Source organism: Castor canadensis, chromosome 11, assembly GCF_047511655.1.
Source record: "Castor canadensis chromosome 11, mCasCan1.hap1v2, whole genome shotgun sequence".
Taxonomy (NCBI): domain Eukaryota; kingdom Metazoa; phylum Chordata; class Mammalia; order Rodentia; family Castoridae; genus Castor; species Castor canadensis.
This window is the reverse complement of record NC_133396.1, coordinates 92,686,442-92,706,210: the sequence shown is the minus strand read 5'-3', so window position 1 is coordinate 92,706,210 and position 19,769 is coordinate 92,686,442. Positions and strand designations below refer to the sequence as shown.

At 39.0% G+C, this 19,769-nt stretch overlaps 1 protein-coding gene across 1 annotated transcript in view; it reads right to left on the bottom strand.

Annotated features, from left to right (window-relative positions):
* The window catches only part of F5 (coagulation factor V), a 67,416-nt gene that overhangs the window by 25,707 nt on the left and 21,940 nt on the right, over nt 1-19,769 (bottom strand). The window contains exons 4-13 of the mRNA XM_020176913.2: nt 19,507-19,719; nt 18,201-18,344; nt 15,074-15,295; nt 13,541-13,706; nt 11,430-11,607; nt 9,948-10,047; nt 9,351-9,559; nt 8,123-8,273; nt 5,896-6,108; nt 1,131-4,227 (exon numbers count right to left, since the gene is read on the bottom strand). Coding sequence (XP_020032502.2) covers nt 1,131-4,227; nt 5,896-6,108; nt 8,123-8,273; nt 9,351-9,559; nt 9,948-10,047; nt 11,430-11,607; nt 13,541-13,706; nt 15,074-15,295; nt 18,201-18,344; nt 19,507-19,719 — 4,693 coding nt within the window. The remainder of the gene's footprint in view (nt 1-1,130; nt 4,228-5,895; nt 6,109-8,122; nt 8,274-9,350; nt 9,560-9,947; nt 10,048-11,429; nt 11,608-13,540; nt 13,707-15,073; nt 15,296-18,200; nt 18,345-19,506; nt 19,720-19,769) is intronic.

Sequence of the window (19,769 nt, the reverse complement as noted above, 5' to 3'; positions counted from 1 at the left end):
GTATGATTCCATTTATGTAACATTCTTGAAATGACAAAATGATAGGTTAGTGGTTGCCAGGGGATAAGGAGGAATATGATGGGAGAGAGGTAGACAGCAACTAGAGCTTTTTTGTGGTGATGGAAATGTCCTGAATATTGACAGTATTAATGTCAGCATGCTGGTTGTAATATATGCTACAGTTTCACAAAGTGTTACCACGGGGGGAGGGGAACTAAATAAAGCATACAAGGAATCTTTCTGTATTATTTCCTGTAATTTTGTGTGAATTTACAATTATCTCAAAATAAAAAGGTCTACTCAGATAACTCGTTATCCTCATATAGTGATGGATATTTCATTCAAGTAGGCAGTCATGAGAGAGAGTATTCTAAACAAGGGTTCTAATGTGGAAATGTCAGGTTCTCAGATAAATGAGCTAATGTGCAAATGTCACACCATACATTGTGTTTGCCTACTCTCATTATGCTTTGTTTTAAACTATTTGGTGTAACAGAGCTTTTATAAGAGCCCTGGGTTGTTCAGACAGTTTATGAACAATCACCATGCCATATCCCTGAGAATCTATAGTTTACTAAGTCTTGCTCCTTTCCTAAAACTCTCTTCCTATCTTCATCTCAGAGTACAAAGCCCAGCCTAATGTGGCTTTCCACACCTAAGCAATACTGGATTGAAAATGATCTTAAAAATAAAAAAAAAAATGAAACCCTTAGAAAGTTTGTGCTACAAACAAAGGCAAAAAGTAGATTTCTACATTAAAATTTGGATTTGAAGCCAACTTCAATCAAATCATATTAATTAGAAGTGAGCTATGGATAGGTTAAGCTCTGCTTTGGAGCAAGAAGAGGGGGTAAGAACATGTGTGATAAGAGAAGAGACAGGAAGAGGCTTTTCACCCATAGCATATGACAGACTTCTCATAGTAATTGTTCTTATATTGATCAGGTGTGTTCTAAAGCAGAGAAGCTGATTTTGGAATTGACACAGAAAATATTACAGGCCAAGTTGAAATAGGGGAACCAAACTTTACTACATATAATTTGTTCAGAATTGTCTCCCTAGACTGTTGCGGCTACCTTTTTCAGAAGTGGTAGAAAAATGATAATACAAAAGGAGAAAACTAGCCAAACCTTTCTGCAAATTTTGAATAATCCCAGGATATTTCTTCAGCAGCAATATAATAGTATCTTCTGTTTCCGGAGTTGCTGCGGAGGTACCATGCTGCAATGTGGTCAGGATTTCTAGAGGAGTTGGTATCTGTCCTAGTATCACTTTGGTAGGGGTCATCATAGGTCACATAGTCATTTTCCACATACTCTTCTTCACTGCTTTTGACTTCCTGCCTTGGAATGATCTCATAATCCCCATCATCTCCACTGAAGCCCACTACAACCAGCGGGTTGAAGTCCTTTGATAAGAAAGTGTCATTGGACATAGGAGATGGCATGTGAATGAGGTCTGGATAAGAAGAAGTCTGAGTAAATTCTGGAAGAAGTGAAGACTGATTAGATTCAGAAGAGTAGGATGTCTGACCAAAGCCTGAAGGAGGTGATGTCTGCTTGAGATGAGGAGGAAGCACTGTTTGACTGAAGTCTGGAGAGAGAGTCACCTGACTGACATCTGGGGAAGAGGCTGTTTGACTCAGGTCTGAGGAGGGGGTCATCTGACTGAGGTCTGGGGAGGTTGTCTGGTTGAGGTCTGGGTATGGGGTTGTTTGACTGAGGTCTGGGGAGGCAGATGGCTGGTTAGGGTCTGGAAAAAAGTTTATCTGACCAAGCTCTGGAGAGAGACTTGTTTGGCTGAAGTCTGGGGAAAGAGACATCTGACCATCTTGGGCAGGGGTGGTCTGACTAAGGCCCGAGGAGGGGGTCACCTGATTGAGGTCTGGGGAGGTTGTCTGGTTGAGGTCTGGGTATGGGGTTGTTTGACTGAGGTCTGGGGAGGCAGATGGCTGGTTAGGGTCTGGGAAAAAGTTTATCTGACCAAGTTCTGGAGAGAGACTTGTTTGACTGAAGTCTGGGGAAAGAGACATCTGACCATCTTGGGCAGGGGTGGTCTGACTAAGGCCTGAGCAGGGGGTCACCTGATTGAGGTCTGGGGAGGTTGTCTGGTTGAGGTCTGGGTATGGGGTTGTTTGACTGAGGTCTGGGGAGGCAGATGGCTGGTTAGGGTCTGGGAAAAAGTTTATCTGACCAAGTTCTGGAGAGAGACTTGTTTGACTGAAGTCTGGGGAAAGAGACATCTGACCATCTGGGTTAGTGGTGGTCTGACTAAGGCCTGAGGAGGGGGTCACCTGATTGAGGTCTGGGGAGGTTGTCTGGTTGAGGTCTGGGTATGGGGTTGTTTGACTGAGGTCTGGGGAGGCAGATGGCTGGTTAGGGTCTGGAAAAAAGTTTATCTGACCAAGTTCTGGAGAGAGACTTGTTTGACTGAAGTCTGGGGAAAGAGACATCTGACCATCTGGGTTAGTGGTGGTCTGACTAAGGCCTGAGGAGGGGGTCACCTGATTGAGGTCTGGGGAAGTTGTCTGGTTGAGGTCTGGGTATGGGGTTGTTTGACTGAGGTCTGGGGAGGCAGATGGCTGGTTAGGTTCTGGGAAAAAGTTTATCTGACCAAGTTCTGGAGAGAGACTTGTTTGACTGAAGTCTGGGGAAAGAGACATCTGATCATCTGGAGCAGGGGTCATCTGACCCTGGTCTGAAGAGAAGGATGGTTGACTGAGGTCTGGAAGGTAAGTGTGCTGGACTTCATGTTCCCAGGGAGGGGATGTTTGACCAATGTCAACAGGGTGGAACTCTTGGCTAAGGTTATAGTTGAGTATCTGGCTGGGCTCTAGAGAAGAGGATTTGTGACTGGGGTCTGTAGGAGAATGTGTTTGATCAGTGTCTGGAACAGGAAATGTCTGATAGTGTTCTTCTGGGGACATAGTCTGATAAATAACTGGAGAATTTGCCTGACCAGTGTCATTTGGAGGGTTCTGATTATGGTCAGGAATTGAGGCTACTGAGCCAAGATTCATGAAGGGGAATGTCTGATTGAGGTCTGTGGGCAGAGATGTTTCATTGGACTTATGGAGTAAAAGAGAGTGATTAAGTCTTCTATCAGCAAAGGTGATGTGGGTGTCTCTTCTTAGGGGGTGAGAGCTTCTTGGAGATAGAGGAACATGGTATGCAAGCTTTGTTTTCTTTTTTCGTGTTCTGATGAGAAATGGTCCTTTTTTCAAGCCTCGATTTCCTCCATCCTGTCTTACATGTAAAGAATTATGTCTAACTCCAGAAAATGTTGAGTGGACACTCTGCTTTTCTGACTTCTTTGAAGGATGGAGGCTTTCTCCCAAAGTCCTTGAGATGTTCTGGGGGTTGTCCAGCAGCTTATTAACAGCCAGATCTTTGTCAGTATCTTGAACTATTTCATAGCTACCTTTTTCAGAAACTAAGTGCCACTTCCCATTCAAAATCCTAGATGGGTTCTTTTGTTTTAAGAGTAACAGATCACTAGGAATGTCCTCCCAGGGCCCCATTCTGGAAGAAGTGTTGTCTTGGTTTGAATGTCTCCCAGTTTTATGGGCTAGTAATTTCATCCAGGAGAGCCTGTGCTTTGCTACCCGGTGTCTTTCTGCCTTGGATACCTTATGTTTACCATGTTCTTGACTTCTGAAACCTCTTGTACCACGTGGCAGTAGGCTTATCTCTGTGCCATCTGACCGTAGGGGATCCTCCATATGGTCTTCAGAATATGGGCTGGAATGCTCTTCTGTGGAAGAATTGAAAACTGAGTTCTTATCTAAGCCAATGAGATGTTCCAGGGGGGAGCTAACTATGGTGGCATCTGGGTGGAGAAGGGTTTTCTGAGGTTCTGAAGGGGAAGAAGAATTTGAGCTAATATTTCTATCTGTATTTAGGGCAATGAACTCAGGGCTACTGTCCAGGGCGAGGGCAGTGAGATTGAACTCATCTTCTTCCTGATTCAGTGATGAATTTCTGAATGACCTGATTCCCAATAATGAAGCCAGCGTATCCTGGTAATCATACTCAGCACCATCTTCTCCTGGTTCATCTTCTGCAGAGTAGCGCGATTTCCGTGTTTCCATGGCTGTAGGTGCCACAGGTTCATAAATCTCATATGAATCATCATCATCATCATTCCGGTTGCATTTAACATCCCTGAATCTCAGCCTTAGGTTCGTGCTTCTTGGACTGGAATTCATGGTAGTTAACATCCAAGTTCCTTTAGAAGAGAGACATAAGACAAGGCTGAAAGTTCAGGAAAAGTTACATAATATACCAGGATCCATTGTGGCAAATAATATCTTTCTTTCTTTCATTTCTTACTTTCTTTTTTTTTTTTTGCAGTACTGGAGCTTGAACTCAGGGCCTATACCTTGAGCCACTCTACCAGCCCATTTTTGTGAAGGTTTTTTTTTTTTTTTTGAGATAAGGTCTTGCAAACTGTTTGCCCGGGCTGGCTTTAACTATTAGCCTCCTGCTCTCTGCCTGTTGAGTAGTTAGGATTACAGGCGTGAGCCACTGGTGCCCGGCTTTTGTGGCTTTTTGTGTGGTCTGAGGACTACTGCCAATCTGTAAACTACTAATTATTGGCCCATAATGACACAAGGAAAGAAACGAAGAGTAAGGTGTTTAGGAATTTTTCTTCTTAACAGTTTGACAGTGCTGTGATTCAAGCACGTGATCACTGCAATGATCTCATTTAATAGAATATAGACGAAAAGTATTGTTCAGTGGAGGTTAAGGAGGGAAAAAAAGGTCTTTCAGCACAGGCACTTCAAGAGTCCCTATTTTAGAAGATATTAACAAAGGGGTGAATCAAGAATAAAATGGATTTTGAATATCATAAGCATCTTGTGAGTAATACATCTGTTTGAGAGTTGGGGTTAGGGGGAGATTCTGAGATCTACTCCCAGGAAGAAATTTCTTAGGTATACCTAAGAAATAATTCAGATGGGGGCCAAAGCAGGATTGAATCTGAAGTGGTAGGAATTACTAACGTACTAAAGGTTTCCTGGGAAGTCTTCAATAGCTACTGCTTGTTGAGGGCTAGGCACTTGATGCCTAGAAAATTAATGGTGAAAGCCACTCTGAAAGGTAATATTATACTGTTCTTCAGGTGAGATTTTTTTCAGGTGGTACTGGGGTTTGAACTCAGGACTTTGCACTTGGTATGTAGTCAAGCTATCACCATTTTTGCTCTAGTAATTTTTGAAATAGGGTCTCACTTTTTTGCCCAGGCAGGTCTGGAACTTGGTCCTATCATTGCTGGAATGACAGACACATGCCACCACACCTAGCTTTTTTCATTGAGATGGAGTCTCGCAAACTTTTCTAGCCAGGCTGACCTCAAATCACAATCTTCCTGATCTTAACTTCCCAAGTAGTTAGGATTACAGGCTTGAGCCACCATGTCCAGCTATCAGGTGACTAATTTGAGGCTTACTGAGGCCAAGTAACTTGGTCAGGGTTACTAGAGAATGAGTGGCAGCACAGGAATGAACTCAAGTCTGACATGCTAAAGCTGATGGTTGCTCACCCAAGGATGGGATAGCTGTCTTAAAAAATTCAAAAGGGGATTTTGATTAAAGAAATGAACTTTTGTGACAGAAATATTTATACTTCTTCCTCAAGGCTACACTTATCTTTCTGTTTTTGTACATCTTCACTTTCCACTTGGCCCAGAGATGTGTAAATGGAAGTCACATAAAGAACTGGACCCATTTAAGTCAATCATTTCCCAAACAGAAATCATGAGAGGCAGTGAAGAAGAAAGGCTGCATGGGGTCAGGGAGGCACACCAGGAGCTGTAGGCACTTGGAGAGCTGCAGGTGACCACTATAGACCAGAGGTTCAAAGTCATCTTCCTCTCCAAGCATCACTCTCTTACCAATATTATCCATTGTGACAGTCACAGATTCTCCACGCATGGGGAAGAGGGTCAAGGTGTCCTCATGCCTCTTTCCAAAGATGAATGAGTGCCCAGTGAAGTGAATGGTCAAAATATCATCCTGGTTCCCCACACTACAGAAGTGCCACTGGACAGTATCATCAAAGCAGAATCCTAAAGTACGTATGCTCTCAGGCATAAACCCATTGATAGCTGAAAGAGTAAAATTTGTTAAAATGACAGACCTCTGCCAACAAACAGGCATATGTCTAATTATATCAAAGACAAATGTCCCAGTGTTAATTTGGCTATGTCAAAGCAGTGGTTATTCAAGATAAGCTTTACCAGGTTTAACAGGTGAGTAGAAGGTCAAATTCAGACTTCCCAAATGAGAGTTTATTCTCCTAAGTTAGCTAAGGGAGAAATGTCAGGAAGAAGACAAAGCCTTTCATGCACATTCATTTATTCATTCATTTGTCTAATGTATATTAAATATGTTGTGCTGTATGCTCTGCCTTTAAAAATATTTTGCACATCAATTCAGAATATTATCCAGAATAATTCCACGTGGAGGAAAGGCATAACATAAGATATTACCTTCTTGACATATTGGTAATTGAGTAAGCATTCTTACTCAATGTCCCTAAAAACAAAGCCTATTTATCAGATTTTTATGGTTATTTATACCTATTATCATCTATATAAGCTACAGCTTTCATTCAAGTGTTGAGTTCATATATTTTCATTATCTTTAAAGGAACACTGCTTTAGGCAGCATCTTTATTTCTAAACATACTAACTATGGTAATCAAATCAAGAATATGACTTCTATGATGACAGGTCCCAAAGCTACTTGAGTCACTTCTATAGCCTGCCAAAGTACCAATTAGTACTATGCCTGGCAACTAAAAAATTTTTAAGTGAGCACTTAACAAATACATGTTGAATCATAAAATTACATGTTATTAGTTTGCACCTCATTCTACGTGCTTTTCTACATAAGTCTAAAAATACACTGTCTGATATAGTAGCCACCACCTATGAATAGCTATTGAGCACTTTGTTTCTTATGGTGCTGGGGATCAAACCCAAGGCCTTGCACATGCTAGGCAAGCACTTTATCACTGAGCTATACCCCCAATCCTATTGAGCACTTAAAATGTGAATAAACTAGATTGAGATGTGCTATAAGAATAAAATATATAATAAAGCAACCTCATTAAATTTTATATTGATTACATTTTGAAGTGCTAGTATCTACAATATATTGGGTTGAATAAAACACATTATTACAATTAATTTCACTTATTTTTCTTTGCTTTTTAATGTGGCTACCAGAAAGTTTTAAATTACATATGTGGCTCATATGGAATTTCTGTTGGACAGCACTGGTCTACAGCTATGGCAGATGCATTGCTGAAATGAAATTATGCAAACAAAGCTGACAATAGCTTCCTGTTCAGTTTTTTGTCATGATACCTGTCAGTTCTGACAATACTGAATTTTCAGTCATCTGAGGATGGAGAAACCATCCTCATAGATATGATTAAAGTAACTTTTGATTCCTAGGAATAGTAGAAGTGACCTGGCTGTGGGGAAAAGTTTGCTTCCAGCTGCCTCAGTGAAACTTCTCTCAGACTTCCCATGACAGTGAACTTTGGAACTTCAGAAAGTGCTGAACTCTAGGTCAGGGAATTCCTTCTGCTCTGAATTTCATAAGGCTCACTTCAAACCTCTTCATGCTTTGCTTTGCAAAGCCCTTGGGTCCCCAGACTCATTTTGCTTAGATATACCAATCCAGTTTTGGATTACTTATCTTGTTTCTGCCTTTACCTCAAATTAAAGAGTATTCACCCTGTACATGACCAAAAGCCTCAGATAACACTGTCCAAGGCTTATAACAAGTCCCCCACTGCCCTTTTCATTGCCCAGAGCACATGAACACACACACACACACACACACACACACACACACACACACACTGAGAGCAGGAGACCAAGCAGACTTGAGAGATAACTAGGCTTTGACTTCTTGCTAAAAAGATAACAAGCTTTAGTTGCTGTAATACCACCCAGGAATTTCACCACCAAATCCTCAAATTGGAAGTGAGGATAAGAGAACTACTTTCTGGTGAGTATATTCTCATCCATGTCTCTGTCTCTAGGCACAGGTATTCTTCAATCATAGGAATGAAAAACTGACCAACAAAACAGTTCTCCAACTTACTGCTCATGATGTTTGATTGGTAAAACTTGGGATCATCACGATTCACCTGATCAGGATTTGCACAAAACTTGTTTATGTTGTCTTCAATGTACCAGCTCTTGTTCTCATCAAACACAGCAAACACAGCCTGCTGCTCAATGTCTGCTGCCCTCTGGAGGATAAAAGGTCTGTGTTCAGCGAATAATGCTCAGGTGATGACCTATTACTCCAGAGTTCTTAGACACCAGAGGCATACTGTCCTTGGGGCCACTGAAGCCACACAATTCAGGCACTTATGAGAGCCCATTACATAGCAAGTACTTCTCAGAACTAAAGCTAAAATGTGCAAGTAAACAGAACAGACAAGACAATTCTGGCATTAAAATATCACCAAGGGGAAAAAAATCCCATTTCACCATGGTAGTTCTGTAATTGAGCATCTTCAACATAAATGACTGGTTGAAAGTGTTCCAAATAGGTGCAAAGGAAAAACAGAAGGTTGCAACAGGAAAGCCTTTGCCTCTCGTTACCTGTTTCCTATAACACTTCAATAAGTCAAGCTCCTGACATGTCTATTTCTGACTTTTCTAGGCATATATTTAGATTGTATACCTTGGGATAAAACCTCTTTAATTATTTCTTAGCTTAATTGGGAATATTAAGTTAATAATAAGAGACTACTGATCTTCAATGAGTTAAACTCAGAAGAAGAGTATTTTTGTTCTCATCCTTCAGAATAATTTGGTATCACTGAAGAAACACCATTGTCTGGCTCCAACTTCACTACAAACTATGTCTGCAGTAAGTTTGTCCAATGTATCTCTCATATCTCTCTCTATTGTGAGTCTCTGAAATGACAACGATTGGTACAGAGCTTTACAGTTATACCTGGTGATAACTCACTGAGCTCCCAGTTCACCCTATAAAATTTTGGGGAGAGGAATTACTCATTTGATAAAAGGGAAAAATTAGGAGAGGTTAACTGACTTCCTCATCACAGTTAATACCAATATAACTGTGGCTTGAACCTAACATAAAATACGGTATCACACTGTACACTCGTTTTCTGTAGTCCAGATGAAAATGCACAAGACAAACAATAAATGTTATTACGCTGGCATTAAAAAACACTACCTAAGATTTACTGTTCTCTGGTTGGAAAAGGTCTACTGTTTAGAACGAGGTCTAATCTATTCCAGCCAAAAGAAATTCCCACAATTTCTGAAAGGTTACTTCAAGGACAAAATACCTGTATGCCTCGATTATCCAGGGATCTGGTCTTACAAATCAGAAGAAGCCCTATCAGGCCAGAGGCAATGTCCCTTGTCATGTCCACATCACTATAGTATGGTCTTGTTAAGCACTGGGCATCATTTTCTGTAGGTTCATCAAACTCTAATATGTTCCATTTGTAAGTATAGGTTTCCCCTGGCTGAACCGCTCTGATCATGTGACCACCTGAAAGAAAATGTACTCAAAATTATTTTAATTTGGAAAATTAAATATAGATAGTTAAATAAATATTTTAGTTCTTACTGGATCCAGTTAATATCAGGAAAGAAATATTCATTTTACATTAAATGATACTTGAATCATGTATAACATGTAGGCGTTCAATACTTCTCCACTAGAGGCCGCTATAATACTAATAAAGGATACCATATTTTGTGGCCACTCATAGGCAAAACCCTGAAGTAAGAAGGGTTTGCCTGTGATTTTTTAGGTTATCTCTACATGTGTACTACTGACCGCACTAGTTATACCATTGGCCAAGGAGGACAACTGAAAACTATGGAAGCCTCTCAGAAGCCATTAGTTTCTTTCAATAGAAGTGAAAGATTCCTACCTGAGGAGGAGGAAGAATTGGTTTCATCTTCGTAGGGAGAGAAGGTCACTCCATGAGGGTAAATGCTATAGGCTCTGCTGGCCATATTTTTGAACACGATCTACAAATGTAAATCAGCTTTATTATTTCTGGATTTGAGCTTTCTCATGAAATGCAATATAAGATGCTAGGTTGCATATTTGTGTGTGTGTGTGTGTGTGTGTAAATCAGTTCTGCTTCTCTGAGCAGCAATCTCCCCCCATTACCTGGCAGGAGCTTTTGAGAGTTTTCCTCACTCATTAAAGAGGGAAATAGAGAGATCCGATCTTAGAAGACAGGTTAGCAGAAATTACATTTTCCTAACACCCTCTCCAAGTTTGTCCTAATCTCCCTTCCTTTCTCCATTTGCTACTTCTCATCACTAGACCATGAAACCCTTCTCTAGCCTGCCTGCTCTCCTGTCATTTAATCCATCTTCCTGCTAGGACAAATAGCCAGATCCTGAATTCCCAATAAGGTATTTTTACCCATAGACCTAAAGCACCTAAAAGGAACCAGAAATGAGGGAAGGAAGGGGTCATAGAGAAGGAATTCTTTTCTTTCATTATTTTTAAATGAACAAAATAGGCTTTGTCTGGGGCATCATTCACACAGGGGTCCCAATTACATTCTTTAATCTTCGAAAGAGATTCTTAATTTTATCTTCTACTTGGTTGATTGCTCAAGCCTTTGATTCATCCTTAATCTGTAGATTATTTGCACTCTAGGAAATTCCAAAGATTGTAACCTTCAATTCTCTGCTGCTCAGTTATTACTATCTCAGTGATGTGACATAGTATTTAAGGACAATTGTCTAAGGATAACTCTAAGCTCTTCATACATACCTAAATTTACCTTTATCTGAGGTCAATCATTAGAAAACCACATACCTAGACGACATTAAATAATTGTTTGTACTCATTTGTGCTTGCCATTATATTCTCAGCAACAATGAGAAATATTAGTTTTAAAAGCTGTTCACCTTTTCAATTCTATAAAAGCTGCATCTCACAGCACCCTCATGTAAAGGATTTGTGGAAGAAATTTCTTTTAGGTCTCAGGCTTGGGCAGACCATGCCATGTTTATGGATGTACAAATCTTTCTCAAGCATATTTCGTTTTTCACTTTGTCTGCTATGTAACTCAGGACAAATTTTCAGACAGCATTATAGGATTGCTTATGTATTTCATTAAAATTACTTGTGGTCTTATTTTTTTGTTCCAGTATTACACTTTGGCCTAACTACATTGACTCCATTTTATTCCTTTTTAATATGATCATTTGTCACAGGCCCTTTGTATTACTGAGTAGGCTATAAATACAGGCAAATTCTAAATAAGAACTAAAAGATACGTTTCGTTTAAAATTATAGGAACAACTTTTCTCTTAAGTATAAACAAATAAGCACTTACTCTATGATCTGTTTTTCTCTATTTAATTTCTTCTGTATTTATGTTACTTACCGTAAGTGTGTCTCTGACTTGGGCTCTGATAATAGGGCCCAAAATCCCATCTTCTTTGATACTGGATTTCTCTATGCGTTTGGTGAAAGTGCTATCTTCATACTGTTTGTAAACAACTTTCTTATAATTTTTCCCAATTTGGTTAGAGAAATTATCCAAGTGTAGAGACCTATATTTTCTTAAAGTGAAATGAAATAATAGAACAAAAATTAAACTACTTCCTCAAGTACAGACACACCCCAGTAGGATGAGGAAATCCTTGTGCTTAAAAGGTCTGTTTTTAGATTAGCTAAAAATGCTAGTTCTGCAAAAAAAAATTCTGTTTTTTTCTTTTGATGATACCATCGTTTGAACTTGGGGCCTGGATGCTTGCTAGGCAGGCCCTCTACTTCTTGAGCCACACCACCAGACTAAGTTCTCTAAAAGTTCTTAATGTAGTTTTCAAGGTTCTATGTCTTCTATGTAGTTAGAAAATTAAAAACATCCGAGTCATCTCTTCTACCACTGACTAAATTGTAAGTACTGATTAGAAGAAGCTACTTGGATCTTCCTGTCACTCTCATTGCTACAGCAGATCTTAAGATACCTCTGGGCAAAGGTGTACACTGACTGAGAGGATAGGACACATGAGGAGTTTTTCTAAAGTCTTTATTTCACTTAATCTATGATACCATTATTGCTTTCCAGATGTGTCTCAATCTTTAGACGCACCCCCAGGAAGTTTTTGTTCAACTTTATTTATTTGTCATAGTTCTATGCTGTTGTGCTCCCACCATTCACCTGATCCACAGAGATTGTGAGGGTCTATTGAAAAGCAACCTCCGTCACCATCTTTTGTACTTACTGGGATAATGATTGTTGGGGGCAGCAACACGAACAGTAGTTGACTCTCTGTTTTGCATTAGTTTGCAAAAGCAGAAGCTCTGAGTGTTTACCTTATGTATTTGTTTTGAACAGTCAAAATGACTATTGCCAGAGTCTCAGATTCCTATCTTAGCTCTGTCACTAATTATATAATCTTGGCTAAATTTCTTTTTTGCTCTTTCTCTTGGTCTAGTTTTAGAAATACATTCACATGATTTTTATTACAGTAAAAATTCTCACATCTGATATTGTCCCTAGCCTTCCCTGAATTTTCTAAATTATCTTAATTTTGTGTGTATAATTTTAGTATCTTGTGCAAATGACTTGAAAACAAGCAAATACAAACATTCATATCCCCCTTCTTTAACAAAAGGTAGCTATTTATAGACTCTATAATACAGCTTGACTTTTAAATTTCATGATTCTTGGAAAACTTTTTATATTAGTATATAGAGAACATTTACATTCTTTTTGGTTCATAGTATTCCATTGTATAGATGTATCATAATTTTTAATAAGCTGATTTCCTTTGATAGACATTTTGCATTATTTATAATCTTTAACAGCTAGAAATCCAGTAGTGAAAAACCTAAACATATACCATTTTACCTGTGAACAAGACTCATATAGTTAAATTTCTGGAGTGAGGTTGCTGGGTTAAAGAGTATATACATTTATAATTTTGACACATTCTGCCAAATTATCCCACAGAATTGTTTCACGAATGTATTCTCCCACCAGAAGGTGTGTTGTTTGGTTCCCACAGCCTCGTTGATGTATAGTATCATCTGAACTTAACACTAGCAGGAAAAAAATAGTATTTCAGTGAAGTTTAATTTGCATTTCTCTTATTATGAGTGTACTTGAGTATCTTCTCAAGTGTTTAAGAGTTATCTGAACTTCCAAATATCTTAATCTCATAGACACATTCCCTTATCTATGAGAAAATAAGAGTAGTGTCTAACTTGTAGAATTAACATGAAACCCTTAGAAAGGATCAAATACATGGTTGACAAAAGCAAGCATTCAACAAGTGGTAGCTCCCATTATTGCTTTATTCTTTGGTTGGATTTCCTTCATGAGTTTGCGATAATTCAAGATTGATTTGGACAAGAAGGCCTGAATGGAAACCAATACACGTGTCTCCTTGAGAGCTGCGCACTAATGACATTTCGCCCCCACACACTTAGGAACGTATGGAATATGTCTCAAACCTTCAAACAGTGGTACAAATTCTGATAACTCACTTGTCAATATTGGATGGTATAATAGGTGCATAGTCCCAAATGACTTCTTCTGCAGCAATGAAATATTCCCACCTCTTTATGTACCGCCTCTGGCCTCGAGTTAGTTTCATAGGATTTCTAGTTTTCTTTAGGCAGTCTTTAATGTCAATGTAAGCCTGCATCCCAGCTGAATTAGGATATAAAAACAGTAAAAGAATTTGAGAGAAGAAATTATTGTTGATTAAAACATATTTTAAAATCAGTTTGTGGAAGATTTAAGAATTAACAGTGAGAGCAATATTCAGACAGCTTTTGAAAATTTTGGTTTGGGACTCTTTCAGTGGATGAAAGAATGGGGTAGGAATAAAAAGTAGAGGGAGGGGAAGAAAAGTTAGAGGAAAAACTTGGAAAGATTCCCATTGTTTCTTCTGGGGAAGAAAGATTTCTTGTAAATTTCTAAACCCTTAAAATCCCATGACTTGGGATGGGTGTGCATATCAGTGGTAAAGCATATGAGGGGACATGGATTTGATCCCTAGCACCACAAAAACAAAACAAAGCAAAAACAAAAACAAGAACAAGAAAACCCTATGATTTAGGTCTTACAAATTCTCATTTTTCATATTATTTACTATTTCTGTAAAATGAAGACTATAATATATATTTAATGAAATTGTCATTAAAATTAAATAACAATCCATAATAGCACTTATCCTCAATTAATGTTAGTTTTTATAATATTACTAGGAACTCTATCTTCTAGGGATATTATGGCAATCTCATTACTTCAAATATAATTTTAATTACTCAGTGTGAAAAGAAAAACAAAATGATCCCATGAAATATTTCTTCTTTAAGTGTTTGTATACATTATTTTGGTAACAAAATGATTTTTTATAGTAATATAATTTACTAGATTTTAGTTTCTCTAAACATGAATGCTACTTTCAACAGTTTTAAAGCAAACAATGTGTACCAGAACATTAATTATTTTGCTTACATAGTACTACATAAACCTTGCTGATTTTTTTCCTGGTGAATTCACTCATTGGGTATTAAGATATTATTTGTGATCCACACAACACACATTGAGTTCCTTTGCTTTGTGTTCATCACATTGTAAAGGACCATCTTTTCATGTTTAAACTTTTACACTCTCAGTAACTCGGTGCTTCTATAAATTTGAGGATGTTAGTCTTGTTAAATCTAGGTCTTTTCCTTTGTCTACTCATGAAATTCTCCTGAAGAGATACTTCATGAAGGAGTATCTCTATGTATGCATTTGTTTCCTTCCTCTTTCTCCTTTCAAGGAAGTAAGACCTCTTCAGGTTTTACTTCACTTTAAAAAATCTTTGTCAATGTCTTTACTTCCTTCATCTCCAACCAATGGGTTATAAGTCTAAGAGCAGATTATTTAAATTCTATTGTTAGGAACCAAGATATGTATGTTTGGAGTGGGGTTGCTTGGAAGAGCAAAAGAAAAGGCGGGAGTTAGTGTACCTGGAAAGAAAAGATGCTGTATTTAGAAGAAAGAGTATCATAAGAGGTTCTTGCCTTGAAGATGTTTTGGGATAACAGAAGATATGATCCATTTTCCCTCCGGGCTCATGGTCATGTTTGCTGTAGTGGACGTAGCACTGACCAGGGTGATGGCTGAGACCTTATGATGGTTCTGCTCCAGGACTTGGCCATTGAAATGAATGGAGAACAATTCTGGTCCAGAGCTCATTCCAATCAGATGCCAGCTGATGTGGTCATGAGCACAAACTGTTATATCTGAGAGAGAAAGAGAAAGAGATAGTGGTCAAAGCAGTCATTCAGTTCAGTACTCTATGATCAAAAATTCACTCGCCAAATATGCATCAAGCACCTGCTATACACCAGGCATTGTATAAAGTTCTGGGGAAACAAGTGCTCCAGCCATGGTTCCTGTGCTGCAGAAATAGCTATCTGAGTGATGGGCAAATGAGTAGTCATGCCTCATTATGGAGTTAAGATGAGAGCCTAGAGATGGGGGACATTAGTTCAGAAACACAGGGTCTGCTAAGCAATCAAGCCAAGGATGGAACCAAGTAGGTGACCAACCATCCTGGTTCATCTGGGACAGAGGGGTTTCCAAGGATGCAGAATTTCAGTATAAGAACTGGTAAAGTCCTAGGCAAAATGTGGTGGCAATCACATGAATCTGATGTCCTTTGGGAGGAGTTAGTGCTAAAAGGGCTGATTCCAAGGACCTAACCCTCCCAGCAGGATAACGGTCAAAGCTCTGCCCAGGAGAAGAGGGTAATGAGGATGTTTTGTGGATTTTCTATTGCTTTGCCACTTTTTAATTTTTTTAAAAAAAAATGACAAAATGATGAATTACTCTGTGGGTTGCACACTGTCCTTAAAAATGCAGTGGATGTGTCCTTGATATGCTGGCCACTGGGAGCTTTTTGTGGATAGAGTAATGAGAACTGAGGACAAAAGCTTAGTTTTGCCCCTTCTTTGCTCCTATAGTGACTAAAAAAATGTTCTTTTTCTCTGTAGGAAATTCCTATCCTTGCTTCTATCCTTGGCTTGAATTTTACATTTCAGATTCATGGTCACTAGATAACTGGATAACATGACCGAGAATCAGTCCTTTACCCATAGAGGGGTTTGTCCTTTTTTTAGGAGACAATTGTAGCAAGGAAGAGATTGCTGGCATCACTGGTGAGAAAAAGATATATTTTGGTGGGAATATTTGTCAATCCTCAAAGAAATTCTAATATTGATCCAGCAATGAACACATCTATGTTAGCATTTATCACATTTATTCAATTTATATATAAGACAGGGAGTCTTATATACATTAAGTATTCTCTTTCTAGTAGTGATGCTTCCCCTCCTTTCCCCTTTCCCCTCAATTATTCTTTTTAAACTACAGTTTCATAATCTCCCTGCTCTGATCAAATTATTTTATTTTTGTGCTTATGGTCTGCCTATTTTGGCTTCTATACATTTACATGGATTGTTTACTTAGACAAGAAACAGGATAGATGGTTAATCCATTTTTGTAAGTAAGCACATTGAAACTACTAATTGTCCAGGACTACACTAAGATGGGGATGAGAATGAGGTATGAATTCAGATCTCCCAAAGTGGAGGGCAGTTAATTGAGCCTTAGATTTGCAATCCCCTGATTTTGGAACTAAGAATTAATAGACAAGCATGGTTTTTTTTTGGGGGGGGGTGGTACTGGGATTTGAACTCAGAGCTTCATGTTTGCTAGACAAGTGCTCCAGCCCTAAACCTCAACTCTTGTTATTTTCTGTTTTTCAATTAGTGATGAAGCCATCTGTGATATTCAGACACAGGGAATGACTTCTCAGAAGTTTAGTGTTATAGGATATGGAAATATTTTCAATTTTTCTTAGACTAATTACCATATACCCTGGAACTATAGCTCTAAGTCAGTTCTACCAGAAAGAAGAAGAGGTGGTATAGCCACGTGATGCTATGGTTTGGATATGGTGCTCCCTAAAAGTTCATGTTCTAGAGGTTTGGCCCTTAGTGTGGTGGTACCTTAAAGGTGATGGAACCTTAAAGGTGATGGAACCTTTAAGAGGTGGAGCCTAGTGGAAAGTGGTCAGGTCATTGGGGGTGCTACCCTGGGAAGGGGTTAATGTAATATGGAAATTTGGATAGTTCTCATGAGTAAGTTGTTAAAGGTCTCTCCTGAACGTGTCCATTTCACTGTTCTGATTCTCTCTCATGTTGAGATACAGGCATGGGGTCCCTTACCAGAGGCCCAATCCTGGCACAATCCTGAAGTTTCAGCTTCTAAAACTGAGAACTAAATAAACCTCTCTTTTTTGTAAAGTACCCAGCTTTGCGTATCTTGTTATAGAAACAGAAAATGGACTAATATACTGAAAGTGGGTTTTTTTTCTCTACTTAACAGTTGCTATGATTTTACTTTCTCCTAAGAGTCTATATATCATTGAATAATACTCTTCCATGTTTTTGAAATGCTAGTAGGGTATTTGTGTGTTAGAAAATTTCCTAATCTCCTGCTCTTCTTCACTGCAAGTGTCTTTATTGCATTCTTTCTTTGGGTCATTCCTGCTACACAGATTGACCTTGAACTTGAGTAGAAGTAGGTGTGGTCACCATGCAGCAGAGACCACAGAACTCACTGAGAGAGACTGAACTGGTATCTTGGAGCTCTTCTTGGAGGTACAGGCCAAGGTAAAACCTACTCAAAATACTACACCTGATAAGGCTGCACACTTCTTCTCTTAGATAGCTTCTAATTTATCTCCTATACTTTGTGGTTAAAAAATGGTAAAATCTTGCGGGTGCCAGTGGCCCATGCCTGTAATCCTAGCTACTCAGGAGGCAGAGATCAGGAGGATCATGGTTTGAAGCCAGCCCAGGCAAATAGTTCATGAAACCCTAGCTCAAAAAAATCCTTCATAACACCCCCCTCTCCCAAAAAAAGACTGACAGAGTGGTTCAGGGTGAAAGCCCTGAGTTCAAACCTTAGTACCAAAAAAAAAAAAAAAGATAAAATCTTGAGACCCATTCCACACTACTTTCTGATTAGGAGTTGAAAAACAGTAAGTATGGTCAACTTCCCCAATGCCTTCAGGAAAACAATGGAGCTAAAGTACTACAGATTCTACCACTGCTCCATGGTGCATGGCCCACGTGTTACCTGGCATCGTCCTATTCACATAGCCATTGACTGTGTACATTAGGGACGAGGACTGGCTCCAGCTCTTGCTTTCATCAAACACAGCAAACAGCAGTACATGTTGGCTGTCAAACATCTTCTGAGTCCCAGTCTCAGTCAGGGTGCCTGAGAGAGAAAAGACCCCAGATGGAAGACTCTCATTAGCTTTCCTAGATAGCAAAGAGGTTAGGGCACAAACCAATCACAGTGATACAAGCTCAAAGTTCTCATTTTTTAAAAAATAGCACCTTTTATCAAAGTCATAATGGTTGGGGTGGTATTAAATTCGTCCTGTCACATAACTTACTTTTGGTACCTTGTACACTCAGAAACAGCTTTAAAGGTAAATCCCACCTGGCACAGAAAGTAAGCATTTGGTGCCTCTCAGCCTCTGTAAAAGCATCCATTTCTTCCAGTCTTATTAGGCTCTACCTTATCTCAGGTGATAACAGTATTACACTGTATATTTAATTTAATTTTCTCATTTGTACATGAAATGAGGCACTAGAGAATTGGTTGTATCAGTATTAATTCATTTTCATGAGGAAAAATGCTGCTGATGGCTTAATGAAAGGGAATTTTCTATATACCAAGAAATAAAAATATTTTTATGATGAATAAATGAATTGGGAATGTGTACAGATTTGGCCAGTGTGTATGTATAGACAGGTGTTAAGTCTATCTTACCATTATCTCTTATGGTACAGTTTGTTGGTTCTTTGCTTGTTTTAATGAAAGACAGGCTGAATTCTCTTGGGTTAAAAAGAAAATCCAAGCCTGATCCTAAGAAGCCCAGTCAATGAAATTTCTCATAAACACCTACCACCTAAAGTGTTCAGTTTGTTTATAAGAAAGGAAGCAGGAGTTTCTTGTTTTCATAGACCAAATTATCAACCCACACTTCAGCTACAGCAGATACATTAGCCAAAAGTCCTTGCCAGGAGCTTTCTCAGCAGAGTATTTACACTTTCAAAAAGACTTTGGCCATAAGGTAAATGTTACGGATCATACAAGCATGACAACAGAATACACTCTGAAACGGAAATACACTTGGTAGAAGTTCCCATGACTGAGATGAGGGAGAATTAGAAGAAATAAGGAAACCACTTCCCTTTAATACCAAGTGTTTTTCCTCCTTGTTAAACAGTGATCTGGTCTCTGCATCCTTCTGCTTCTGCCTGATGTATAGGAAGGTACCAAGATGCTCCTAAGCCTCACCCCATTATAGAGAAATTTACCACTCTAACATCTTACTTGCTGTGGAATCTTTTGTTATTATTGCTCTTACCTTTCTTACAGATGAGCAGAGGACCAATAAGCCCTGAGTTGAAGTCCTGTGTCAGATTTTCATAGGAGTAGTAGATGTGTGTGAGGCATGGAGGGTCATCCTGTGTGGGCCCACTGTCCTCACTGATGACCCACTCATAGGTGTATTCTTGGCCTGGAGCTATAGCATCATCCATCCTCTCCACAAGGAATGTGTGGTCATGGTAAGAAGCACCTAAAGAAGCAGCACTATGAAGACATCTAGACATTTTCTGAGAACTACAC